This window comes from Pseudophryne corroboree, chromosome 10 (assembly GCF_028390025.1).
Source record: "Pseudophryne corroboree isolate aPseCor3 chromosome 10, aPseCor3.hap2, whole genome shotgun sequence".
Classification (NCBI taxonomy): Eukaryota; Metazoa; Chordata; class Amphibia; order Anura; family Myobatrachidae; genus Pseudophryne; species Pseudophryne corroboree.
Window position 1 is genome coordinate 65,343,214 of NC_086453.1, and position 23,951 is coordinate 65,367,164.

A 23,951-nucleotide genomic window follows, 5' to 3' on the forward strand; every position below is an offset into this window, starting at 1 on the left:
TATGCTCTCACCAATTTGCACATCCCTTCCTTGCCTAGATGAGTCAGCCCGTGAGCTGCTTCAGCCAGACATGGAAGATATGCTCTGGGGGCCACTGGTTTACCATGTCCATCCGTCCAGAGTCCTGAGGACTCCTGGCCATATCCCTTTGCCTTCCAGACTGCCTTTTCCTGTGTGGAACACAAATTTTGCATTTCACACAACTTCTGTGTGTTAATGGTATTAAATACCATCAATTGTGTGGTGTCTGTCTGTATGGGGGTAGCAGCTGCTAACTTAGCAGCTTCGTCTGCTCGGCTGTTACCAAGTGATACCGGGTCTTGGCTATATGTGTGTGCTTTACATTTGATAACAGCCACTCTGTCGGGTTCCTGTATCGCTGTTAGAAGCCTTTTTATGTGAGTTGCATGCGCTACCGGTGTACCAGCTGCCGTCATGAAATTTCTGAGGCGCCATAGGGCTCCGAAATCATGGACTACCCCGAATGCGTATCTAGAATCGGTGTAGATATTGGCTGACTTACCCTTAGCCAATTCGCATGCTCTGGTTAGGGCGACCAGTTCAGCAACCTGGGCTGAGTGAGGTGGGCCTAGCGGTTCCGCTTCTATGGTGTCTTGGTCATCTACGACTGCGTATCCAGTACACAAGTCTCCCGAGTCTGACTGTCTATGACAACTACCGTCCGTGTAGAACGTGAGTTCTGCATCTTCCAGTGGGTTGTCACTGATGTCAGGCCTTGCGGTAAAATTTTGGGTCAAATATTCCATACAATCATGTGTATCTTCCTTTGTATTAAATCCTCCTTCCCCATCACTCTCCCCTTCCACCCTTTGTGCCTGACCAGGCACACCTGGGAGATACGTTGCAGGATTTAATGCACTGCATCTCCTTATGGTGATGTTTACGGGGGCCATTAGTGCCAATTCCCATCTTGTAAACCTCGCTGATGAGACGTGTCTGGTTTGGGCAGAATTCAATAAGGCTGATACTGCATGTGGCGTATGGATTGTGAAGTTGTGGCCTAGCACGACGTCTTCGCTTTTTGTCACTAGCAATGCTATCGCAGCAACGCTTCGCAAGCATGTGGGGAGGGATCGCGCTACCGTGTCTAGCTGAGCGCTGTAGTATGCAACTGGCCTGCTGGCATCACCGTGTTTTTGGGTTAGTACACCTGCCGCGCAACCAGCACTTTCTGTTCCGTATAGTTCAAAGGGTTTTCCATAGTCTGGCATACCTAGTGCTGGTGCCTGTGTTAGGCACTGTTTAAGTCTCTCAAAAGCTGTTTCGGACTCGTCTGTATGCGAAATCCTATCAGGTTTGTTTGAGGAGACCATTTCCTGCAAAGGTAACGCCAAAATGGAAAACCCTGGGATCCAATTACGGCAATACCCACACATTCCTAAAAACGTTCTGATCTGTTGCTGGGTTTGTGGCAGAGTCATGTCTCTAATTGCTTGGATTCTATCAGCGGTCAGGTGTCTCAGTCCTTGTGTTAGACAGTGTCCCAAATATTTTACCTTAGTTTGGCATAATTGTAACTTGTCTTTGGACACCTTGTGTCCTGTGTCTGAAAGATGAAACAGGAGCTGTTTCGTATCCTTCAGAGATGCTTCCAGTGAATCTGAACACAGCAGTAAATCGTCCACATACTGTATCAATACTGATCCACTGTCTGGTTGGAAAGACTGTAAACAATCATGCAAAGCCTGAGAAAATATACTTGGACTATCTATGAAACCTTGGGGTAATCGAGTCCACGTGTATTGGACTCCTCTGTATGTAAATGCAAACAAATATTGGCTGTCAGGATGCAGAGGTACCGAAAAGAAAGCGGAGCAGAGGTCAATAACAGTGAAAAATTTGGCAGTGGGAGGGATTTGCATTAGGATGACAGCTGGATTTGGCACTACGGGGAACTGACTCTCAACTATTTTGTTAATCCCCCTTAGATCCTGCACTAGTCTGTAACCCCTCCCCCCACTCTTTTTAACAGGGAAGATGGGACTATTGGCAGTGCTGGACGTTCTTACCAGAATGCCCTGTTGTAGCAAGCGCTCTATTACTGGGTAAACTCCTAACTCCACCTCTGGCTTCAGAGGGTACTGTGGGATTTTTGGAGCTATCCTACCATCTTTTACTTGTACAACTACTGGAGCTACGTTTGCCATTAATCCAGTGTCTTGTCCGTCTTTTGTCCAAAGTGACTCTGGTATCTGAGATGTCATCTCTTCTATTTGGGGTGGATTCCTATTTGTCATAATGGTATGTGACATTAATTTTGATGGGGAGTCTAACATGTCTCGCACTTCCTGAGCGTGTTTCTCAGGTATGTCCAAGAATACACCTTCAGGAGTACAATAAATGACGCACCCCATTTTACACAGTAAGTCTCTTCCCAGGAGATTGGTTGGTGCCGATGCAGCCAGCAAAAAGGAATGCTTGGTATGCAAAGGCCCTATTGTAATCTCGGCTGGTTTGCTAACAGGGTAGTGCTGGACTACTCCTGTTACTCCCATGGCTGGAATTGTCCTACCAGTGGTTCTCATGCCCACTGTCGAATTTATCACTGACTTGGCCGCCCCTGTGTCTACAAGAAAGTTTAAAGTTTTACCAGCTACATTAATTGCGATCTCGGGTTCACTTCCAAGGTTGGCAATTAATTTTACTGGCTGCAGATTACAGGTATGGCCACACCCCTATTGGGTATGGTGACCTTCCTGAATCCCGCTGGCAGCAACTACTTGTGAGGGAGTTAGCTGGGAACTACCAGAGGCATGCCAGTCTCTGTTCGGGGGATATCTTTTTGTTTCCCCTGTATGTGGCTCATAACTCCGTTTCTGTGGACCCCGATCCCAATGTCGTGTGTCGTGTCGTTGTCTAGGGGGTTGGTATGAGTTTCGTGGATTCTTTACTCTACAATCTCGTGCCATGTGTCCCTGTTTGTGACAAGAATAACAAGTAACCATACTTGACTTACCCACAGGATTTGGTGATACAAACAAAGGCTGCCTTGTGGTCATAGCCTGTATACTTACTGACATTAATTTATCACCTTGTTGTTCCCTGTGTCTGGTGATGTTTCTATCGTGATCAATAGCAGCCTCTCTCAAAGTAGCCACAGACAGACCTCGCCAACATGGTTGTGTGGTCTGTACCCTAGTCTTCAATGACTCTTTTAAACCATCCATCAGTACCGATACTGCTACTTCCCGATGGTTTGTGTCTGTTTTAATGTCCTCTATGCCTGTGTATTTTGCCATTTCTAATAATGCTCTGTGAAAATACTCTGCAGCTGTCTCTGACTCCTTCTGTTTAATGGAGAATATCTTATTCCATTTAGCTACCGCTGGGAAATACTCTTTTAACTGCAAGTTTATTCTTTTCACATTATCTTGGTTGTACACATCTGTAAGAGGTACATCATGATCTAGTCCGCAATCAGCTAAAAATTGAGTTGCGTCGACATTTGAGGGTAAACGTGCTCTCAGCAATATCTGCCAGTCTTTATTATTGGGCTCTACAGTGTTACCTAAGTCTCTGATGTATTTTTGACTGGCAACTAAGTCTTTTCTAGGGTCAGGAAATTCAGACACTATGGTCCTTAATTCCATTCGGGAAAATGGGGTGTACATGGCAATGTTCCTAATGGGAGTGGCTCCTGATGTGTCTGTTTTCCCATTTGGCACTGCTATTACTCTAACAGGTGTAATTCTAACAACCTCATTCTGTGTAGATTCTACAGGCTGTGGTGAAATAGTCTCAGCATAATGCATGGTGCCGTACTTACCAGTTGATACGACCTCACCTATCCCTCCGCTAGGGGCCTTTACTAATCTCGTGGGTGGAGCTGTGCCTACTGTGGTCTCTGCTATGGTGGCTGCTAGAGAGAGTGCTGAAATCGTTGCCGATTCGTCCTCTTGATCACACTCCTGAGGAAAGTTCAAAACAGGGTACAACTTGCACGGGTTAATACTTGCATGGGTTAATGGGTTAACATTATCATTAACATTTACACAGTTACTAAGTGATTTTGTGTTACACCTTAGTGCGTCTTTCTCCGCAATCAACTTCTCTCCTGATATATATGGTGGCGGTGGGGCCATGGCAATCAGTTTTCTGTTAGAGCCAGATCCCGCCGCCTGAGCCAAACCTCTCTGTATCTCACCTTCCTGTTGCCACAACTGTAAATAATCATAATGCTGGATTCGTCTCTTTGTTGATTTTATGAGACATATCCTCCTCCTTAAATTTTGTAACACTTCTGAGCTGAAGCTACCTACTCTTGGGAATTTCTCCCCGTCATGTACTGTCATTCTCTCCCATTCATCACATAAAGTTTCTGTGTGACTTCCATATTTCTCACACATTATATACCTGGCCGACCCAATTGGTCGGACCACTGAATCAACCCGAACCGAGGTTGATCGCCCCCTACCTGAACAAGTGGCCCCCATAGTTCGAAAGTGTTGCTTTATTTAGCCAACTCTTATGCAAAACCAAATGTCCACAATAGGCTGACGGTGGCGGTTTACCGAGTACCCCACTCACTCGCCCACGCCGACCAATACGACCTGATCACACCGATATGGTGCTGGCGTACTCGACCTAGGGCCCCTGCGACCTGAACCTCTATTTACTGGAACCTGCGAGGGTTATCCGAAGAACACTTACTCTTTCCAGTAACTATTGGTTGCTGGATAGTTCCTGAGTGAGCAGCAAACTTCCCTTAAAATAAAAAAATTACACAAATCACGTTAGAGTGTACAAATAGCGTTTGTGACCCCTTTACTCTAATGGTATTAGGTCAGATTACTAACTAATGTACACAATTACGTGCGGTCCAATCGTTCAGTACACAAACAACTAAGCTTATGTACGGAAAGACCAATGGAATCGAAAATTACGGCTGCGAATTCCTTCAGCCAGAGCTTATATGGCCTATATGGGTGTTGCACCAACCCTTTTCGGTGTTGTGCCTGTGAACTGTATAGCGGACTTCCTTGTCGGCTGTACCTGGACCTCCTGGTCTGCTATGACCTCCTGGTCTTGTTACAGTATGACCTCCTGGTCTTGTTACAGTATGACCTCCTGGTCTGCTATACTCTAATGCTCAAAATTGTATATTTAACCAGGGATGCCTCCCTAGCCACCGTGCACGTCACTTACACGCATGTACCTCACGAGTACTCGACTTTTCTTGTGGTTCAACCTTTAAAAATTGTAAAAACACTCACTCATCACATGTACACTTTTGTTTCTATTTCTATTTCTGCGCAGAAATTTTTCTTTAGATCAGGTGTGTTACCAATTAGGAGCAGGATCTGTTAATTAAATTTCGGACACCCAAAAATAGACTTGCGTTATTTCTCGCCTCGCGTTATTTATCGCTTTGCGTTATTTATCGCTTTGCATTAAAAATCAACTTATCGTGACTTGAGCTACGTGGGCGTAACCGGACGCTCCGTTGCGTAACGTACGCTGCGTGCGTCGGCCTTTGGATTGCGTACGCAAGTCTTTGTTAGAGACACGTATACGCAAAGCAAAGATCCACCGTAACACAATTTATACTTTTATCAATGTAGATGATCCTTGATCATCTACCACACAACACACTGACTTCGCCTTATCTCCCAGGCAAAACTGTGTGTTTGTCTATCTTTTAACTATATTACCTTTACTCTTAAACTATGAAATAACGGCAAATCTCTTTTAGCACTTCTATCAACTATAAAACTGGCAGACAGGAGAGTGATATACGAAAATGAAAAATAAAAAGAAATGCAGATATATATGTGTGTGCGTGCGTGTGTACGCAAGACAGAAAAATAAACAGTTTTAAAAGGCACTAGCGTTTTGTTCTTACCTCCGGTTCCCGGATTCCTTCAGCACTCTTTACCTAAGCGAAGCAGACGCTTATCCTGTCAGCACTACGAGGGATACAACCTCCCGCCCTTTGCTGAGGGATAATGTCTGCTGATCTACCTAGTGCAGATATGTGAAGGACGGGCGAGCCGCCAATTGATAAAGCTAAATATTTATCGTATATAAAACACTTTAAGAGGTCTAAGAACACTGTACGCTATCTACGTAAGAAGTACCGTAAGGGTACGCAAGTTGTGTAGCGATCGCTCAACCGTAGTCGAGACGCTCAAGCGTCACGTTCGCTTACGGCCCAGTGATCACAGGCAGGCACGCTATTGGCTGCCGACTAACGTAATGATTCGCTATAGCGTAGCGTACGCTCGGGACCACGAGGAGATCACCAGCGGTGCAGACACTTACAACGTTAAAACCTTTATATCTATACCTTTAACAATGAGATACACAGTATACCTTAGTGTAGAGACAGAGTGTAAGTGCAACCTGGTGTAACCTGATTAACTACAAAGCTGCTTGAGCGTCACCGACGCTCAGAGAATACTTAACCCTATAAAGAATACACAGATACCTGGGCTTAGGGTCCAAAACCTATTATATGTATTATAACTATTATACTTGCAAAAGAAATCACAGTACAAATGATACACTACAATATAACATAGACTAACTAACCAGATAACTACACGGGAAATACAATACAATACAATTAAAGGAAAATACGAGAGAAAGAGTAGGGAGAGAGAGAGAGAGATGGCTCACAGTAAGACAATATGATTACGGAGAAAACTTACGCACAAGGGGAAACGATCGCATGCGCCTCGATATCCAGCTCCCGATTATCAGCAATGAGAACCGTTGAAGAGAGTGAAGTTGGATATGGTCGGCCTGCCTATTTATGCCCCACACACAATACAATTCAATGGTCCCTACAATCTCATTGTCCATTGGACACAGGAATTCGGCTTCGCACTATAACAAAAGGTCATAGGTTGATTCATACAGGTGGGCTGTGACTGTTTCCAACTGTTCAGGTGGGTGGGATACTGGGTTTCCCGCCGCATGACTAAGTAAGAACAAATAATAGTAAATGGACATAAACTTCTTATGTCCATAACCATTCGCACGAGCGATTAATCCGCTCCAAACCAACACCGGAATATTGCTATTTAAATACTCTTCCGATGGGTACCAAACACTACTGTATGACTCCTGTTAGACCCTTCGTACAATACAAAGAGGGATCCCTCTGTTCAGGAACATGCTATGTTAACCAAACTTTCAGAATCTATCAAAGGGACCATAATCTATAAAATACCTTATTAGTGAAAATATGTAACGATTGAGTCGCACGCTACGACTACACAAACTTTACCGTAAATACGCATACCGAGCACCAGCGGGTGCACGCAACAGCGGGTATGCACACTCACGGGAGAGCGCACGCATGCGCAGCGCGGACCTGAATGAGGTGCAAATATGGCAGTGTGCATAGAGATATTTTTCTGACTTTGACACTCGAAATGTCCATCTCCCTGGGCACAGTTCCTATAACTGGAGTCTGGATGAGGGGCATAGAGGGAGGAGCCAGTTCACACCCATTCAAAGTCTTAAAGTGCCCATGTCTCCTGCGGATCCCGTCTATACCCCATGGTTCTTGAAGCGTCCCCAGCATCCTCTACGGACTAGGAGAAAAGGATTTACCGGTAGGTATTAAAATCCTATTTTACTATGCTGATCCCATATTTAGCCTATTCACTAGGAATTATCGACACCCCAGAGGCAAGTACTGTTTCACGTCGCAGAGCCTGATTCAGAGATGTCCTGCAAGATTGCAAGCAGTACCCCCTATGCAGGGGCGTTTTAAGAGGGGAGGGGCTCCATCTGCATACTCGGGCCCTCTCCTCTCCACAGCTTCATAGGCTCTGGCATTGTGCCATGGTCTACTGCGCATGTGCAGGTCTCCAGTAGTGTTCACTCTAGGTGTCTTTCACAGGGCGCTGCGCCCTGCCCCTTTTTTAGACACCTGAATGCCGCCCTGCCCGTTTGTGTGCGCCCTCCCGCCCCGCACTTTGCTGCCCGCCGGACACATTAACCACACTGCAGTGATCGCAAAGAGGGACTCGGATTTTAAAAGTGAGCGGGTCCCGCAGGACGCGCTGTTTTTTGCTGACCGCCGCCTCACAGCCAATAGAAATCTCCAAGCCCTGCCTCACCAGCCAATAGCCGCCGGCAGCTTCTCAACATCCAATCGCTGCCGGCAGCGTCTCCCAATCCAAGCGCCACCTGAGACGTCGGTCCCTCCTCCCTGCGCTGATCTCCAACCCATTGAATGTGCAGGTGGCAACCGGGCGCGGACATCACGATGACAGGAGAATGGAAGATGCAGGAGGGAGCCGAGGAGGAGAGGAGCGCCTTCACCACGGGCAGCCCGGTGGGTCTGCTGCAGAGAACATGAGCTGGGGCCGAGCGGGACATGTCAGTGCGGTCGGGCACCACGACCCCAAAGTACCAAGAGGTCAGAGCGCTGCGACCTGGGGGAATGGTGATAAATCTTTAGTTTACAAACGTGCGGGCGGGCCTTTCCTATATTTATTAAATAAATGGCCAATACCTGCACATTATACCTGTGAGGGCGCTTCCTGTTATGCTGCATCTTATTCCCCCAGCGTCCCAACTACTAGTGCACACATCCTGCCCTCTGCTACCACTACTGCACCTATCCTGCCCCCTGCTACCACCACTACTGCACCCATCCTGCCCCCTGCTACCACTACTACTGCACCCATCCTGCCTCCTACCACTGCTGCACCTATCTTACCCCCTGCTACCACTACTGCACCTATCCTACCCCCTACTACCACCACTACTGCACCCATCCTGCCTCCTACCACTGCTGCACCTATCTTACCCCCTGCTACCACTACTGCACCTATCCTACCCCCTACCACTACTGCACCCATCCTGCCCCCTACCACTGCTGCACCTATCCTACCCCCTACCACTACTGCACCCATCCTGTCTCCTACCACTGCTGCACCTATCCTACCCCCTGCTACCACCACTACTGCACCCATCCTGTCTCCTACCACTGCTGCACCTATCTTACCCCCTGCTACAACTACTGCACCTATCCTACCCCCTACCACTACTGCACCCATCCTGCCCCCTGCTACCACCACTACTGCACCCATCCTGCCTCCTACCACTGCTGCACCTATCTTACCCCCTGCTACCACTACTGCACCTATCCTACCCCCTACCACTACTGCACCCATCCTGTCTCCTGCTACCACCACTACTGCACCCATCCTGCCTCCTACCACTGCTGCACCTATCTTACCCCCTGCTACCACTACTGCACCTATCCTACCCCCTGCTACCACCACTACTGCACCCATCCTGCCTCCTACCACTGCTGCACCTATCTTACCCCCTGCTACCACTACTGCACCTATCCTACCCCCTGCTACCACCACTACTGCACCCATCCTGCCTCCTACCACTGCTGCACCTATCTTACCCCCTGCTACCACTACTGCACCTATCCTACCCCCTGCTACCACTACTGCACCTATCTTACCCCCTGCTACCACTACTGCACCTCTCCTACCCCCTGCCACTACTGCACCCATCCTGTCTCCTACCACTGCTGCACCTATCTTACCCCCTGCTACCACTACTGCACCCATCCTGCCCCCTGCTACCACCACTACTGCACCCATCCTGCCTCCTACCACTGCTGCACCTATCTTACCCCCTGCTACAACTACTGCACCTATCCTACCCCCTACCACTACTGCACCCATCCTGCCCCCTGCTACCACCACTACTGCACCCATCCTGCCTCCTACCACTGCTGCACCTATCTTACCCCCTGCTACCACTACTGCACCTATCCTACCCCCTACCACTACTGCACCCATCCTGCCTCCTACCACTGCTGCACCTATCTTACCCCCTGCTACCACTACTGCACCTATCCTACCCCCTGCTACCACCACTACTGCACCCATCCTGCCTCCTACCATTGCTGCACCTATCTTACCCCCTGCTACCACTACTGCACCTATCCTACCCCCTGCTACCACCACTACTGCACCCATCCTGCCTCCTACCACTGCTGCACCTATCTTACCCCCTGCTACCACTACTGCACCTATCCTACCCCCTGCTACCACTACTGCACCTATCTTACCCCCTGCTACCACTACTGCACCTCTCCTACCCCCTGCCACTACTGCACCCATCCTGTCTCCTACCACTGCTGCACCTATCTTACCCCCTGCTACCACTACTGCACCTATCCTACCCCCTGCTACCACCACTACTGCACCCATCCTGTCTCCTACCACTGCTGCACCTATCTTACCCCCTGCTACCACTACTGCACCTATCCTACCCCCTGCTACCACTACTGCACCTATCTTACCCCCTGCTACCACTACTGCACCTCTCCTACCCCCTGCCACTACTGCACCCATCCTGTCTCCTACCACTGCTGCACCTATCTTACCCCCTGCTACAACTACTGCACCTATCCTACCCCCTACCACTACTGCACCCATCCTGCCCCCTGCTACCACCACTACTGCACCCATCCTGCCTCCTACCACTGCTGCACCTATCTTACCCCCTGCTACCACTACTGCACCTATCCTACCCCCTACCACTACTGCACCCATCCTGCCCCCTGCTACCACCACTACTGCACCCATCCTGCCTCCTACCACTGCTGCACCTATCTTACCCCCTGCTACCACTACTGCACCTATCCTACCCCCTACCACTACTGCACCCATCCTGCCCCCTGCTACCACCACTACTGCACCCATCCTGCCTCCTACCACTGCTGCACCTATCCTACCCCCTGCTACCACTACTGCACCTATCCTACCCCCTGCTACCACCACTACTGCACCCATCCTGCCTCCTACCACTGCTGCACCTATCTTACCCCCTGCTACCACTACTGCACCTATCCTACCCCCTACCACTACTGCACCCATCCTGCCCCCTGATACCACCACTACTGCACCTATCCTGTCCCCTGCTACCACTACTACTGCACCCATTATACCCCACATACCCACACAGTGCCCATTATAAACACCCCCATACCCACACAGTGCTCAGTATTCACACCCCCACAGTGCCCATCATACACACACCCCATGCCCACACAGTGCTCATTATACACCCGCCAGAGCTCATAAAAAACTCTAAACCCACACAATGTCCAGTATGCACACCCCCATAGTGACCATCATACGCACACCCATACCACACAGCGCCCATCATTTGCACACCCCTATACCACACAGCGCCCATCATATGCACACCCCTATACCACACAGTGCCCATTATACACCCCCCACAGCTCTCATAATGCTCTATACCCACACAGTACTCATTATACACACTTACAATGCTCATAGCACCCTCTATACCCACACACCCGCACAGTGGCCATCATACGCACAACCCATAACCACACATTGCTCATTCCCCCCCCCCCCCCCTTCCCAAAGCGCCTAGCATATGGGTACTCCATACCCACAGTGCCCAGGATACATCCCCCTATACACAGTGACCAGCATACATAAACTCCCATATCCACACACAGTGCTCAGCATAGACACAACTGCCACACCCACACAGTGCTCAGCATACACACAAACAATCCCCAAACCAAAGCAGTGCCCAGCAAACGCACACACCATCCTGCCTCCTACCATTGCTGCACCTATCTTACCCCCTGCTACCACTACTGCACCTATCCTACCCCCTGCTACCACCACTACTGCACCCATCCTGCCTCCTACCACTGCTGCACCTATCTTACCCCCTGCTACCACTACTGCACCTATCCTACCCCCTACCACTACTGCACCCATCCTGCCCCCTGCTACCACCACTACTGCACCCATCCTGCCTCCTACCACTGCTGCACCTATCTTACCCCCTGCTACCACTACTGCACCTATCCTACCCCCTACCACTACTGCACCCATCCTGCCCCCTGCTACCACCACTACTGCACCCATCCTGCCTCCTACCACTGCTGCACCTATCCTACCCCCTGCTACCACTACTGCACCTATCCTACCCCCTGCTACCACCACTACTGCACCCATCCTGCCTCCTACCACTGCTGCACCTATCTTACCCCCTGCTACCACTACTGCACCTATCCTACCCCCTACCACTACTGCACCCATCCTGCCCCCTGCTACCACCACTACTGCACCCATCCTGCCTCCTACCACTGCTGCACCTATCTTACCCCCTGCTACCACTACTGCACCTATCCTACCCCCTACCACTACTGCACCCATCCTGCCCCCTGATACCACCACTACTGCACCTATCCTGTCCCCTGCTACCACTACTACTGCACCCATTATACCCCACATACCCACACAGTGCCCATTATAAACACCCCCATACCCACACAGTGCTCAGTATTCACACCCCCACAGTGCCCATCATACACACACCCCATGCCCACACAGTGCTCATTATACACCCGCCAGAGCTCATAAAAAACTCTAAACCCACACAATGTCCAGTATGCACACCCCCATAGTGACCATCATACGCACACCCATACCACACAGCGCCCATCATTTGCACACCCCTATACCACACAGCGCCCATCATATGCACACCCCTATACCACACAGTGCCCATTATACACCCCCCACAGCTCTCATAATGCTCTATACCCACACAGTACTCATTATACACACTTACAATGCTCATAGCACCCTCTATACCCACACACCCGCACAGTGGCCATCATACGCACAACCCATAACCACACATTGCTCATTCCCCCCCCCCCCCCCTTCCCAAAGCGCCTAGCATATGGGTACTCCATACCCACAGTGCCCAGGATACATCCCCCTATACACAGTGACCAGCATACATAAACTCCCATATCCACACACAGTGCTCAGCATAGACACAACTGCCACACCCACACAGTGCTCAGCATACACACAAACAATCCCCAAACCAAAGCAGTGCCCAGCAAACGCACACACCCCATACTCAGACAGTGCCCAGCATACGCACACACCTCGTGTTATAGCGGTAGGGCTTCAATAAGGACACAGAGAAGCTGATCTTAAAAGTTGACGGGGAGCAGGAAGCACCGAATCCTGGGTACTGATGCCTCCCTACCCCTAACACTGCCTACAGCACTACCTGCACCTAACCCTCTATTTGCCCACCAATACTGCCATAACCCCAATACCTACCATGTGGGGTGGTCTAATGCTATGTGGGGAGGCATAAGGGGAGCTCAAAAGCATACGTTGCTATGGGACCTAGAAACTGAAGTAGGACCCACATTTTTAAAACTGAGGGGTCCCTGGGACCCACTTTTTTTTTGGCTCAGCGCGATCACTGTGTCTCCCTGCATGAGAGACAGAGACCTCCGCGTCCCGCCCGTCCTTAGCTGTCAGCCGTCGCAGCTCCCCTCCTCTGTGAGCAGACTATAGGTCTGCTCATGATCTGATGAGACAGGAGGGCTGGGTTTGCCTCTCCCGCCGAGACAAACCCAGCCCTCCCTCCTCTGTGTACATGGATCAGTGTGGTGGCCATTTTCAACCAGCTCCGCGGTGTGTGAGGGGTACCCGCAGCATCAGCCCCCAGTATGTAAGATTGGCACAAAAAAAGCGGAGATCAAAAATGTGCCCTACCTGGTGCAGTGTGTCTTGTGCTCTCTACCTGGTGCAATGTTTCTCAGTGCTCTCTACCTGGTGCAGTGTTTCTCAGTGCTTTCTACCTGGTGCAATGTTTCTCAGTGCTCTCTACCTGGTGCAATGTTTCTCAGTGCTCTCTACCTGGTGCAATGTGTCTCAGTGCTCTCTACCTGGTGCAATGTGTCTCAGTGCTCTCTACCTGGTGCAATGTGTCTCAGTGCTCTCTACCTGGTGCAGTGTGTCTCAGTGCTTTCTACCTGGTGCATTGTTTCTCAGTGCTCTCTACCTGGTGCAATGTGTCTCAGTGCTCTCTACCTGGTGCAGTGTGTCTCAGTGCTTTCTACCTGGTGCAATGTGTCTCAGTGCTCTCTACCTGGTGCAGTGTGTCTCAGTGCTTTCTACCTGGTGCATTGTTTCTCAGTGCTCTCTACCTGGTGCAATGTGTCTCAGTGCTCTCTACCTGGTGCAATGTGTATAACGTGCTCTCTACCTGGTGCAATGTTTCTCAGTGCTCTCTACCTGGTGCAATGTGTCTCAGTGCTCTCTACCTGGTGCAATGTGTATAACGTGCTCTCTACCTGGTGCAATGTTTCTCAGTGCTCTCTACCTGGTGCAATGTGTCTCAGTGCTCTCTACCTGGTGCAGTGTGTCTCAGTGCTTTCTACCTGGTGCATTGTTTCTCAGTGCTCTCTACCTGGTGCAATGTGTCTCAGTGTTCTCTACTTGGTGCAATGTGTATAACGTGCTCTCTACCTGGTGCAATGTTTCTCAGTGCTCTCTACCTGGTGCAATGTGTCTTAGTGCTCTCTACCTGGTGCAATGTGTATAACGTGCTCTCTACCTGGTGCAATGTTTCTCGGTGCTCTCTACCTGGTGCAATGTTTCTCGGTGCTCTCTACCTGGTGCAATGTTTCTCGGTGCTCTCTACCTGGTGCAATGTGTCTCAGTGCTCTCTACCTGGTGCAATGTGTATAACGTGCTCTCTACCTGGTGCAATGTTTCTCAGTGCTCTCTACCTGGTGCAATGTGTCTCAGTGCTCTCTACCTGGTGCAATGTGTATAACGTGCTCTCTACCTGGTGCAATGTTTCTCGGTGCTCTCTACCTGGTGCAATGTTTCTCGGTGCTCTCTACCTGGTGCAATGTTTCTCGGTGCTCTCTACCTGGTGCAATGTTTCTCGGTGCTCTCTACCTGGTGCAATGTGTATAACGTGCTCTGCCTGGCGCAAAGTGTAGAATGTGCTCTGCCTGGCGCAATATGTATAACGTGCTCTACCTGTCGCAGTGTGTATAGGAGGTTCTACCTGGTGCAGTGTGTATTAGCTGCACTACTATGTGGTGTAATGTGAATTGCCACTATTATGTGGCCATGCCCCTTCCCCACGAAAAACAACGCCCCTAAATTTTTGCTGCGCGCCTTTGGTGCGCACTGCCCTTTCTTTATCATGTGGGAATGGGAGGACCAAGCATTATAGTATGTTCCGAATTTTGCCCTTCTAACTGAAAAATGTGCCCTCCCGAACGAAAAATGTGCCCTCCCGAATGAAAAATGTGCCCTCCCCAATGAAAAATGTGCCCTACCCGTGATCAGCACCCTGCCCTAAAAAAATCCTAGAGTGAACACTACTCCAGAAACATGGCGCCCACCATGGTCTGGATACAAATTTCCTAATGCGCATGCGCGGTGGCCATTTTGGAAGTGATTTTTGTTGCAGCTGCAGCACCCATTTCGGGACTCCAGAAAGGTAAGTCTAAACAAACATGGGTGCAGTGTGAGTGGTTTGGGCCCCCCTTGCAACCATAATAGAAATGCCTACGCCCATATGCGATTTCGGGGCATGGATTGGGCAGCATTTTTGAAAGCGGGGGCGTGTCGGTCCTATCTTCAAGGCATGCCGAGGCCAGTGTCTGTTTCACTTTACCGATAATATCAAAGGGTAATACTGCTTTTGCGCAGCAATACCGGCACTGTATCGCCTTATATTCTGACATACTATAAGCCAATCATTTTATGCCATCCGCTGCGTTTGCTGAATGGTGAACGTAGAATTCTCGGACCTCTGATGAATCACTATCAGTGCTCAGTTATCTGTTTCCAACTGCCCGGTAGATCAAAAATAGAGCGAGCTGCAGTCAGCCTCTTGGGTATTTTGTAAAAGTACAGTGCGTACTGAAAGTACATTGAGAGTAGGCGTGCTTTATTACTGATGGTACTCAGCAGTGCCCAGTGATGGAACCTCTTTGTTTCTGGAAACAGGAAGCTCTTCTACCATCATCACTATATATATATATATATATATATATATATATATAAAACGCCTGCCCAGAACTTGTATCTCCAGACTCCTCCGTTACAGATACTTTACAGACTGGGGAGGCGCTTACCTAGCCTGAGGACCTTGGGCAAGTCATTGGTGAGCTTAGCTGAATGCCGTTAACCATTCTCAAAGGATAAAAAGTGCTGGCTGCTTGTGATCTGTTAATCACCATATTAAGGGGTCTATTCATGAAGCAATGAAAAGTGTGGAGAAATGAGCCAGTGGAGAAGTTGCTCATGGCAACCAATCAGCATTGAAGTAACATTTATAATTTACTATACAATTGTACGGAGCAGCTGATTGGTTGCCATGGGCAATTTCTCCACTGGCTCACTTCTCCACTCTTTTCACTGCTTCATGAATGACCCCCTAAGTTTCATTCAAACAGTATTCACATGTGTGTGTGTGTGTGTGTGTCTGTGTGTGTGTGTGTGTAAGGGGGATAGAGAGGTGTTACCTGCCGAAATGGCCCATGCCCTTAGGCTGCCTTGGACAACTAATCATTAAGCCCATACAAAGAAACAGCCCTGATTGTGGCCTGGAGAGAGGTTGTCATTATAAACTTACCACCCTTTTGATGTGTCCGTATGGGGCTATCGCTATTCCCCAAATATTGGAAGTCAATTAGATGGCTGTTACATTATTACTAGTTAATAGTATATAAAGATATGAGGTTCTGGGGGGATTTTACTTTACTAACATCTGGATACCCTCCCGCAGGTGCGGTTAAGATACCGGCTGTCGGGATTCCGGCAACCGAAATACAGCCCCATTGTGCAAGTAATTGCTTGGAGGCCGCTTCTGTGTGAATTCAGCCCTGCCGCAATTACTCACACCCACGAGATCATCGCGGCTAATAGAATTGACTCCAAATACTCCAACTTGTGATACAAAGTTTACTCTTTAAAAAGTTAGAAATGAAAAACAATGAACTGCGTAAATGTTGCAGGAGGGTGTGTACAAGACAATAAATCAAAGCGATCTAAAGGTGGCTAGTAAACCACTAAACTGTAATAACAGGGCTATGTACTGTAGATGCTCTGAGAAGATGTTTTAGAATAGGTCTGTATTTATCTTTCTGTATAAAGAACAGTCAGAAAATGAATCTTATTAACAGCGCCCAGACCCTATTTCATGTAACCATTATTATTCTCCTCACAGATTGTCCTGCATATCATGAAATCAAAATCAGCTGCAGTTGCTACTTTGCAAAACCAGGCACCACCCATTTCTCATGCTTCCATGTAAGTAATACAATCTCATACAACGCATGTAATATTTTCTCTAGCCACCCTCCCTTTGGAGAACTGGTGTCGGATTATAACGGACAATTACCATGAAATTGGATGGTAATCTCTCCGGTAACTGCGACAGCACTATGCCCGAGGAAACGGTATTAAAGGGTCTTTGTGGTTTTTTTTGTGGTTTTTTTTTTTTTTGTCAGAGCACATTCTCGAATTCTGCTTCCCTCCTTACTAATTGGTGCAATAAATAAAACACACCCATAAGTAGGCGCCATTTATTGTCCGAGATGTATAAAACGACATCTGACGAGGGTACACATATTGTGTATGAATTTCACAATCAAACGGCACCAAGAAATATTATCTACTATAATTTCCAAAAATAACCAACAGCAACAAAAAGGAACTATATAACATTATGGGTTCAGCTAGCACAATGTCAGGAAGCCAATTACTGTGTAAGAATCTCCGGGGGCTAATGGGTGTGAGGTTACAAAGATGTCTTTTGGGAAGAAGTCTCTAAAGTCTATTACCTGCAGTCTACAGGGAGATCTGTCTGTAGCACTTGATGTAGTCTAGCCATCCGGTCGGTACAAAATGCGTCCTCATAATTTAATCTCTGCCCTCTAATTGGCATCCTATCTTGGTGGTCTCACATCCAAAGTGCCAGGGTGTGTCTCATAGTACATTTTGGAAAGTCGAGTCTGTCTGTAGGGCTCGTTTTGTCTCTATGCTTTCACGATGCAGATAACCAGCCACAATTCAATGTTCGTCACAGCCAGACGTTCTCCAGACACTCAGGGAGTCACATAGGGCTGAGGACTTGTGTATACACACAGGTGCCTGTACTGTCTGCACACAGACATTTGCAGATGTACAATTGTATATATCTGAATGAATGAATGAATGAATGAGACAAGCACCTCTTAGGCTGCAGCAGATCTCTAATATTTACACTTTATGCTGCAATGAGACAATAAAATGCAGAGAACACAATATACATAAGATCCTGATAGAGATGCTTTCCGCATAGATACAGGTAACAGTCTAAGATTTTGGCATGCTCTCAGGTACACCTTGTACTAGCCACACACACACACACACACACACACACACACACACACACACACACACACACACACACACACACATTTACATCCTCACACATCCTCATCTGCTCACCTCCTTCCAAGAAGGCAGCCACTAGGCAGAGAGCAGCGACCGCAGAGACCATGATTGCTGCCTGCAGTGCTTCGGGTGCTGAGATGCTGAATGCTCTTGATCATCTCATCCTAAGGGTGTGGCATTTTATACGCAGAATGCAAGGGGGGAGCAGGGATGGTTTTTGCACAGGGAGACAGGGAGGGGGAGCAGACCAATGGGAGCCGGGACAGGGGAGGAAATGTGCGCAATTTCAGAAAATGCAAACTGTGAATAGCAGAATCATTCGACCTACAGGACCCCCAGGAGTACACGCAGTAGAGACCCACCCCCATCACACAGTCAGATAAGTACCTTTTCACTGCCAGGGGCTTCAGGCGCATCCTTCAAATGGACCAGAAGCCAAAAAACAAAAACAAAAAAAGCTAAAAAAATAAAAACAAAAAAATGTAAATTAACCCTTGCATTGCCAGATTTGGGCATGAGACAGGCACCCGGCGACTAGAGTCCTGATTAACGGCCATATTAACCCCTTCACTGATATTGATAGCTATGAAGATACTATCCGGGGCTTTGCAGACAACTGCAGTGATACTTAATGGGCTCATAATCCGGGTCCATCATTCCTTGGGAGAAAAGGCAGTTCTGCCATTAGTGAGGCCATTACTGGCCGTATGAAAGAGACACATTAATGACAGATATGCACCTAAACCAGCCCAACATCACATTAATAGCACTCACATTTAATGAATAAAACCTTCACCACGACCAGCCCTGACATTAAATCAATAATAATTTCATAATAACAATTTAATAACTAGATTAATAATAATTGAATAAATAGCACCCCTGGAACTTGGACTATCACTAAATAAATAAATAGGCCTCATTGCCCCCAGATTGCTAACACCTTCAATTTATAGACCTCCAAACTACCCCGCATTAAATTAAGTGGTGTCAGGCTTAATTCTCGCCTCTATATCAATCTTCACATCCAGGAGAAGATATACTAAGATATACTAAATCCTGCCACACATCAGATGTGTTTTTCAGATCCATGCTTTAGGATCTACCATCCTGTGGTTTGACAGCTGAAACCAAACACCGTATCCAATGTGTTGTGGTTTGTAAACCCCTAAAACTGCATAAGGTTCAAGTCAAACCATACACTGCATGAGAAACATTCACACAGGCCCTCATTCCGAGTTGTTCGCTCGCTAGCCGCTTTTCGCAGCAGTACACACGCTAAGCCGCCGCCCTCTGGGAGTGTATCTTAGCTTAGCAGAATTGCGAACTAAGTAATCGCAATATAGCGAAAAGACTTCTCTGTGCAGTTTCTGAGTAGCTCGAGACTTACTCTGCCAGTGCGATCAGTTCAGTGCTTGTCGTTCCTGGTTTGACGTCACAAACACACCCAGCGTTCGCCCAGACACTCCTCCGTTTCTCCAGCCACTCCCGCGTTTTTCCCAGAAACGGTAGCGTTTTTTCACACACACCCATAAAACGGCCAGTTTCCGCCCAGAAACACCCACTTCCTGTCAATCACACTACGATCACCAGAACGAAGAAAAAACCTTGTAATGCCGTGAGTAAAATACCTACCTGCATAGCAAATTTACTTGGTGCAGTCGCAGTGCAAACATTGCGCATGCGCAATTAGCGGAAAATCGCTGCGATGCGAAGAAAATTACAGAGCGAACAACTCGGAATGAGGGCCACAGCCCATGGCCGGGATGAGAACATCTCCTATGCATCCGTCTGTGAATCAGTCCCATTGTTGGGCAGGCAAGTGAATACTGCATACAGTGAGGGCCTGTTCACATAACTACAACACAATTAGAAACGGGCGCATCCACAGACGTGCTTTCAGGAGGCATAAGACTTGCGGATGCTGGAGGGCTGGTGCAATGCTAATGGTGATGATGACGTTTTGAAGAACATGGGTGCAGGATGTGCAATGTGGGCTCCCCTGGACCCAGGGGCCCATATGTGCCACACACAATGTACCTTATTATAGATACAGAACTGTAACTGTGTTCTGTGCAATGGAGAGGCAATGGGGTATGTGCAATAGGGTTTGTGCTAAAGGGTTGATTGTGGAATTAAACTACTTCTTGTAGCCTATTTCATCTGATAGCAATAGTGCCATAATTACTGTAACTATCTTGACTATCTCTAGTTTAACATGACCCTATGAACACTCAGACAGACAATGGTCCAACTGCAGATGGCAAATATCTGCTTATCTTACTTAGAGATGAGCGGGTTCGGTTCGTCGAGATCCGAACCCCCCCGAACTTCACCTATTTTACACGGGTCCGAACGTCATCATCCCGCTGTCGGATTCTCGCGAGATTCGTATTCTATATAAAGAGCAGCGCGTCGCCGCCATTTTCACTCGTGCATTGGAGATTGAACGGAGAGGACGTGGCTACGTTCTCTGCCTGAAAAGCTCCATATCTGTGCTCAGTGTGCTGCAGATATCTGTGCTCAGTGTGCTGCAGATATCTGTGCTCAGTGTGCTGCAGATATCTGTGCTCAGTGTGCTGCAGATATCTGTGCTCAGTGTGCTGCAAATATCTGTTCTCAGTGTGCTGCAAATATCTGTGCTCAGTGTGCTGCCTTTTGGTGACCAACAGTATATAGTTGTACAGCACAGTAGGCCATTGCTGTATCTTGCAGCTCTGTGTCACTGCAAGTATCCATTCCATATCTGTGGTGCATTTTTGTGAGCAGTATATATAGAAGTACAGTGCAGCATTTTGGTGACCAACAGTATATAGTTGTACAGTACAGTAGGCCATTGCTGTATCTTGCAGCTCCATGTCACTGCAAGTATCCATTCCATATCTGTGCTGCATTTTTGTGAGTAGTATATATATAGTAGTACAGTGCAGCATTTTGGTAACCAACAGTATATAGTTGTACAGTACAGTAGGCCATTGCTGTATCTTGCAGCTCCATGTCACTGCAAGTATCCATTCCATATCTGTGCTGCATTTTTGTGAGCAGTATATATAGTAGTACAGTGCAGCATTTTGGTGACCAACAGTATATAGTTGTACAGTACAGTAGGCCATTGCTGTATCTTGCAGCTCTGTGTCACTGCAAGTATCCATTCCATATCTGTGCTGCATTTTTGTGAGCAGTATATATAGTAGTATAGTGCAGCATTTTGGTGACCAACAGTATATAGTTGTACAGTACAGTAGGCCATTGCTGTATCTTGCAGCTCCATGTCACTGCAAGTATCCATTCCATATCTGTGCTGCATTTTTGTGAGCAGTATATATAGTAGTACAGTGCAGCATTTTGGTGACCAACAGTATATAGTTGTACAGTACAGTAGGCCATTGCTGTATCTTGCAGCTCCGTGTCACTGCAAGTATCCATTCCATATATGTGCTGCATTTTTGTGAGCAGTATATATAGTAGTACAGTGCAGCATTTTGGTGACCAACAGTATATAGTTGTACACAGGGCCGGCAACAGAAATCTTGGGGCCCGGTACACGGCTATCTCTGGGCCCCCCATCCCCCATATATGGCCATTATGTAATACATATGATACAGTATAATACTGTATATGCTTCTGACAGCTATGTGACTTATGCTATAAACATCACCACTACATCAGGGTCGAAACTAGTGTTTTTGTTATCTTGACATGCCCCTCCCCCCCCATATAAAATTACTACACACATTATTACACCGCACAGTAGTACACCTTATTAACATTATCCCACACAGTAGTGTCCATTATTCACGCTACACCACACAATTCTACCCCTTATACACGTTATGCCACAGTAGGTGTATTACTGACTCCAAGTATATGGGAGGAGGAGGCGGAGTGCAAAGGTAACAGCATCACACGCACACACTACCGTAAACACAGTGTACCGGCTGCATACACACTCCTCTTGTCAAACAATATAAACTAACGCTCTCCCTAGAATATGAAGCAGTTTTAATATCAATATGAAGTGGTGCTAAAATAAGGTATATCTAAACAGCAGCATGAAACAGACACATAAAATATCATAAATCACACACACACACACACACACACACACACACACACACACACACACACACACACACACACACACACAATATGTATAGGTACTTTAGGAAGAGTTGGCAGGTGCTTCACTGTCAATATGCGGGGAAAATACCATGTGCTGCAGGCAGCTTTCCCTACCTTTCCCTACTAGCAGTGCCCGGATCCATAGAGCACAGGACAGCGCTCACAGAGATCTAAAGCTGCTGATTGCAGAGTGTGGAGAGCCCCAAATGCACAGCACTGGTCTTCTGTGTGGAAGCTCGGATCTCCTATAGAGCTTTTCCCCCCTGGTGTCCTTCCGTGACAGGTGCTGGGAGCCCGCACTACAGCACTGGCTTGCTCAGTCAGCGTGCCGCTCAGGTTCCTCCTGCCTTCCTTCCTCCCGGATATGGCGGACACCATGCAGTCAGTGAAAGCGGCTGCGCCAGATTCTTGGGGCCCCTCTTAACCTCGGGGCCCGGTACGGGAGTCCCCTTTGACCCCCCATGTCGCCGGGCCTGGTTGTACAGTACAGTAGGCCATTGCTGTATCTTGCAGCTCCGTGTCACTGCAAGTATCCATTCCATATCTCTGCTGCATTTTTGTGAGCAGTATATATAGTAGTACAGTGCAGCATTTTGGTGACCAACAGTATATAGTTGTACAGTACAGTAGGCCATTGCTATTGATATAATAATATTAATGGCATATAATTCCACACATTAAAAAATGGAGAACAAAAATGTGGAGGGTGAAAATAAGATTTCAAACCTACCGGTAAATCTTTTTCTCCTAGTCCGTAGAGGATGCTGGGGACTCCGTAAGGACCATGGGGTATAGACGGGCTCCGCAGGAGACATGGGCACTCTAAAACCTTTTAATGGGCGTGAGCTGGCTCCTCCCTCTATGCCCCTCCTCCAGACCTCAGTTATAGAACTGTGCCCAGAGGAGACGGACATTTCGAGGAAAAGGATTTTGTTAATTAAGGGTGAGATACATACCAGCCCACACCACAAACACACCATAAAACGTGGTATATAACTAAACCAGTTAACAGTATGAACAACAGAAATCAGCAACCGTCTGATCTCAACCGTACACAACTCTCGTGTAACTACATCAGTAACTATGTACAAGTACTGCAGATTTATTCCGCACTGGGATGGGCGCCCAGCATCCTCTACGGACTAGGAGAAAAAGATTTACCGGTAGGTTTAAAATCTTATTTTCTATTACGCCCTAGAGGATGCTGGGGACTCCGTAAGGACCATGGGGTTTATACCAAAGCTCCAGAACGGGCGGGAGAGTGCAGATGACTCTGCAGCACGGATTGAGCAAACAGGAGGTCCTCATCAGCCAGGATATCAAACTTATAGAATTTTGCAAAAGTATTTCAACCCGACCAAGTAGTTTCTCGGCAAAGCTGTAATGCCGAGACACCTCGGGCAGCCGCCCAAGAAGAGCCCACCTTCCTAGTGGAATGGGCCTTCACTGATTTTGGTAACGGCAATCCTGCCATAGAATGAGCCTGCTGAATCGGGTTACAGATCCAGCGTGCAATAGTCTGCTTGAAAGCAGGAGCGCCAACCCTGTTGG

General features: G+C 47.9%; 1 protein-coding gene and 1 long non-coding RNA gene across 5 annotated transcripts in view; one reads left to right on the forward strand and one right to left on the reverse strand.

Moving 5' to 3' along the window:
- Positions 1–17,171, forward strand: part of LOC134966028 (uncharacterized) — an 88,301-nt gene extending 71,130 nt beyond the window's left edge. For both annotated transcript variants that reach the window (XR_010188571.1, XR_010188570.1), the window contains exon 3: positions 17,068–17,171. This is a non-coding gene — a long non-coding RNA (uncharacterized LOC134966028). The remainder of the gene's footprint in view (positions 1–17,067) is intronic.
- LOC134966027 (phospholipase A2 inhibitor and Ly6/PLAUR domain-containing protein-like) overlaps positions 1–18,563 on the reverse strand; it is a 57,091-nt gene extending 38,528 nt beyond the window's left edge. The window contains exon 1 of one of the 3 annotated variants that reach the window (XM_063942483.1): positions 18,333–18,563. In XM_063942483.1, coding sequence (XP_063798553.1) covers positions 18,333–18,384 — 52 coding nt within the window. In that variant the 5' untranslated portion in view covers positions 18,385–18,563. Of the gene's footprint in view, positions 1–17,683; positions 17,943–18,332 lie in introns of those variants that run through there. The other 2 variants (XM_063942482.1, XM_063942484.1) reach the window with 2 other exon arrangements.
- Positions 18,564–23,951: the final 5,388 nt, after the last annotated feature.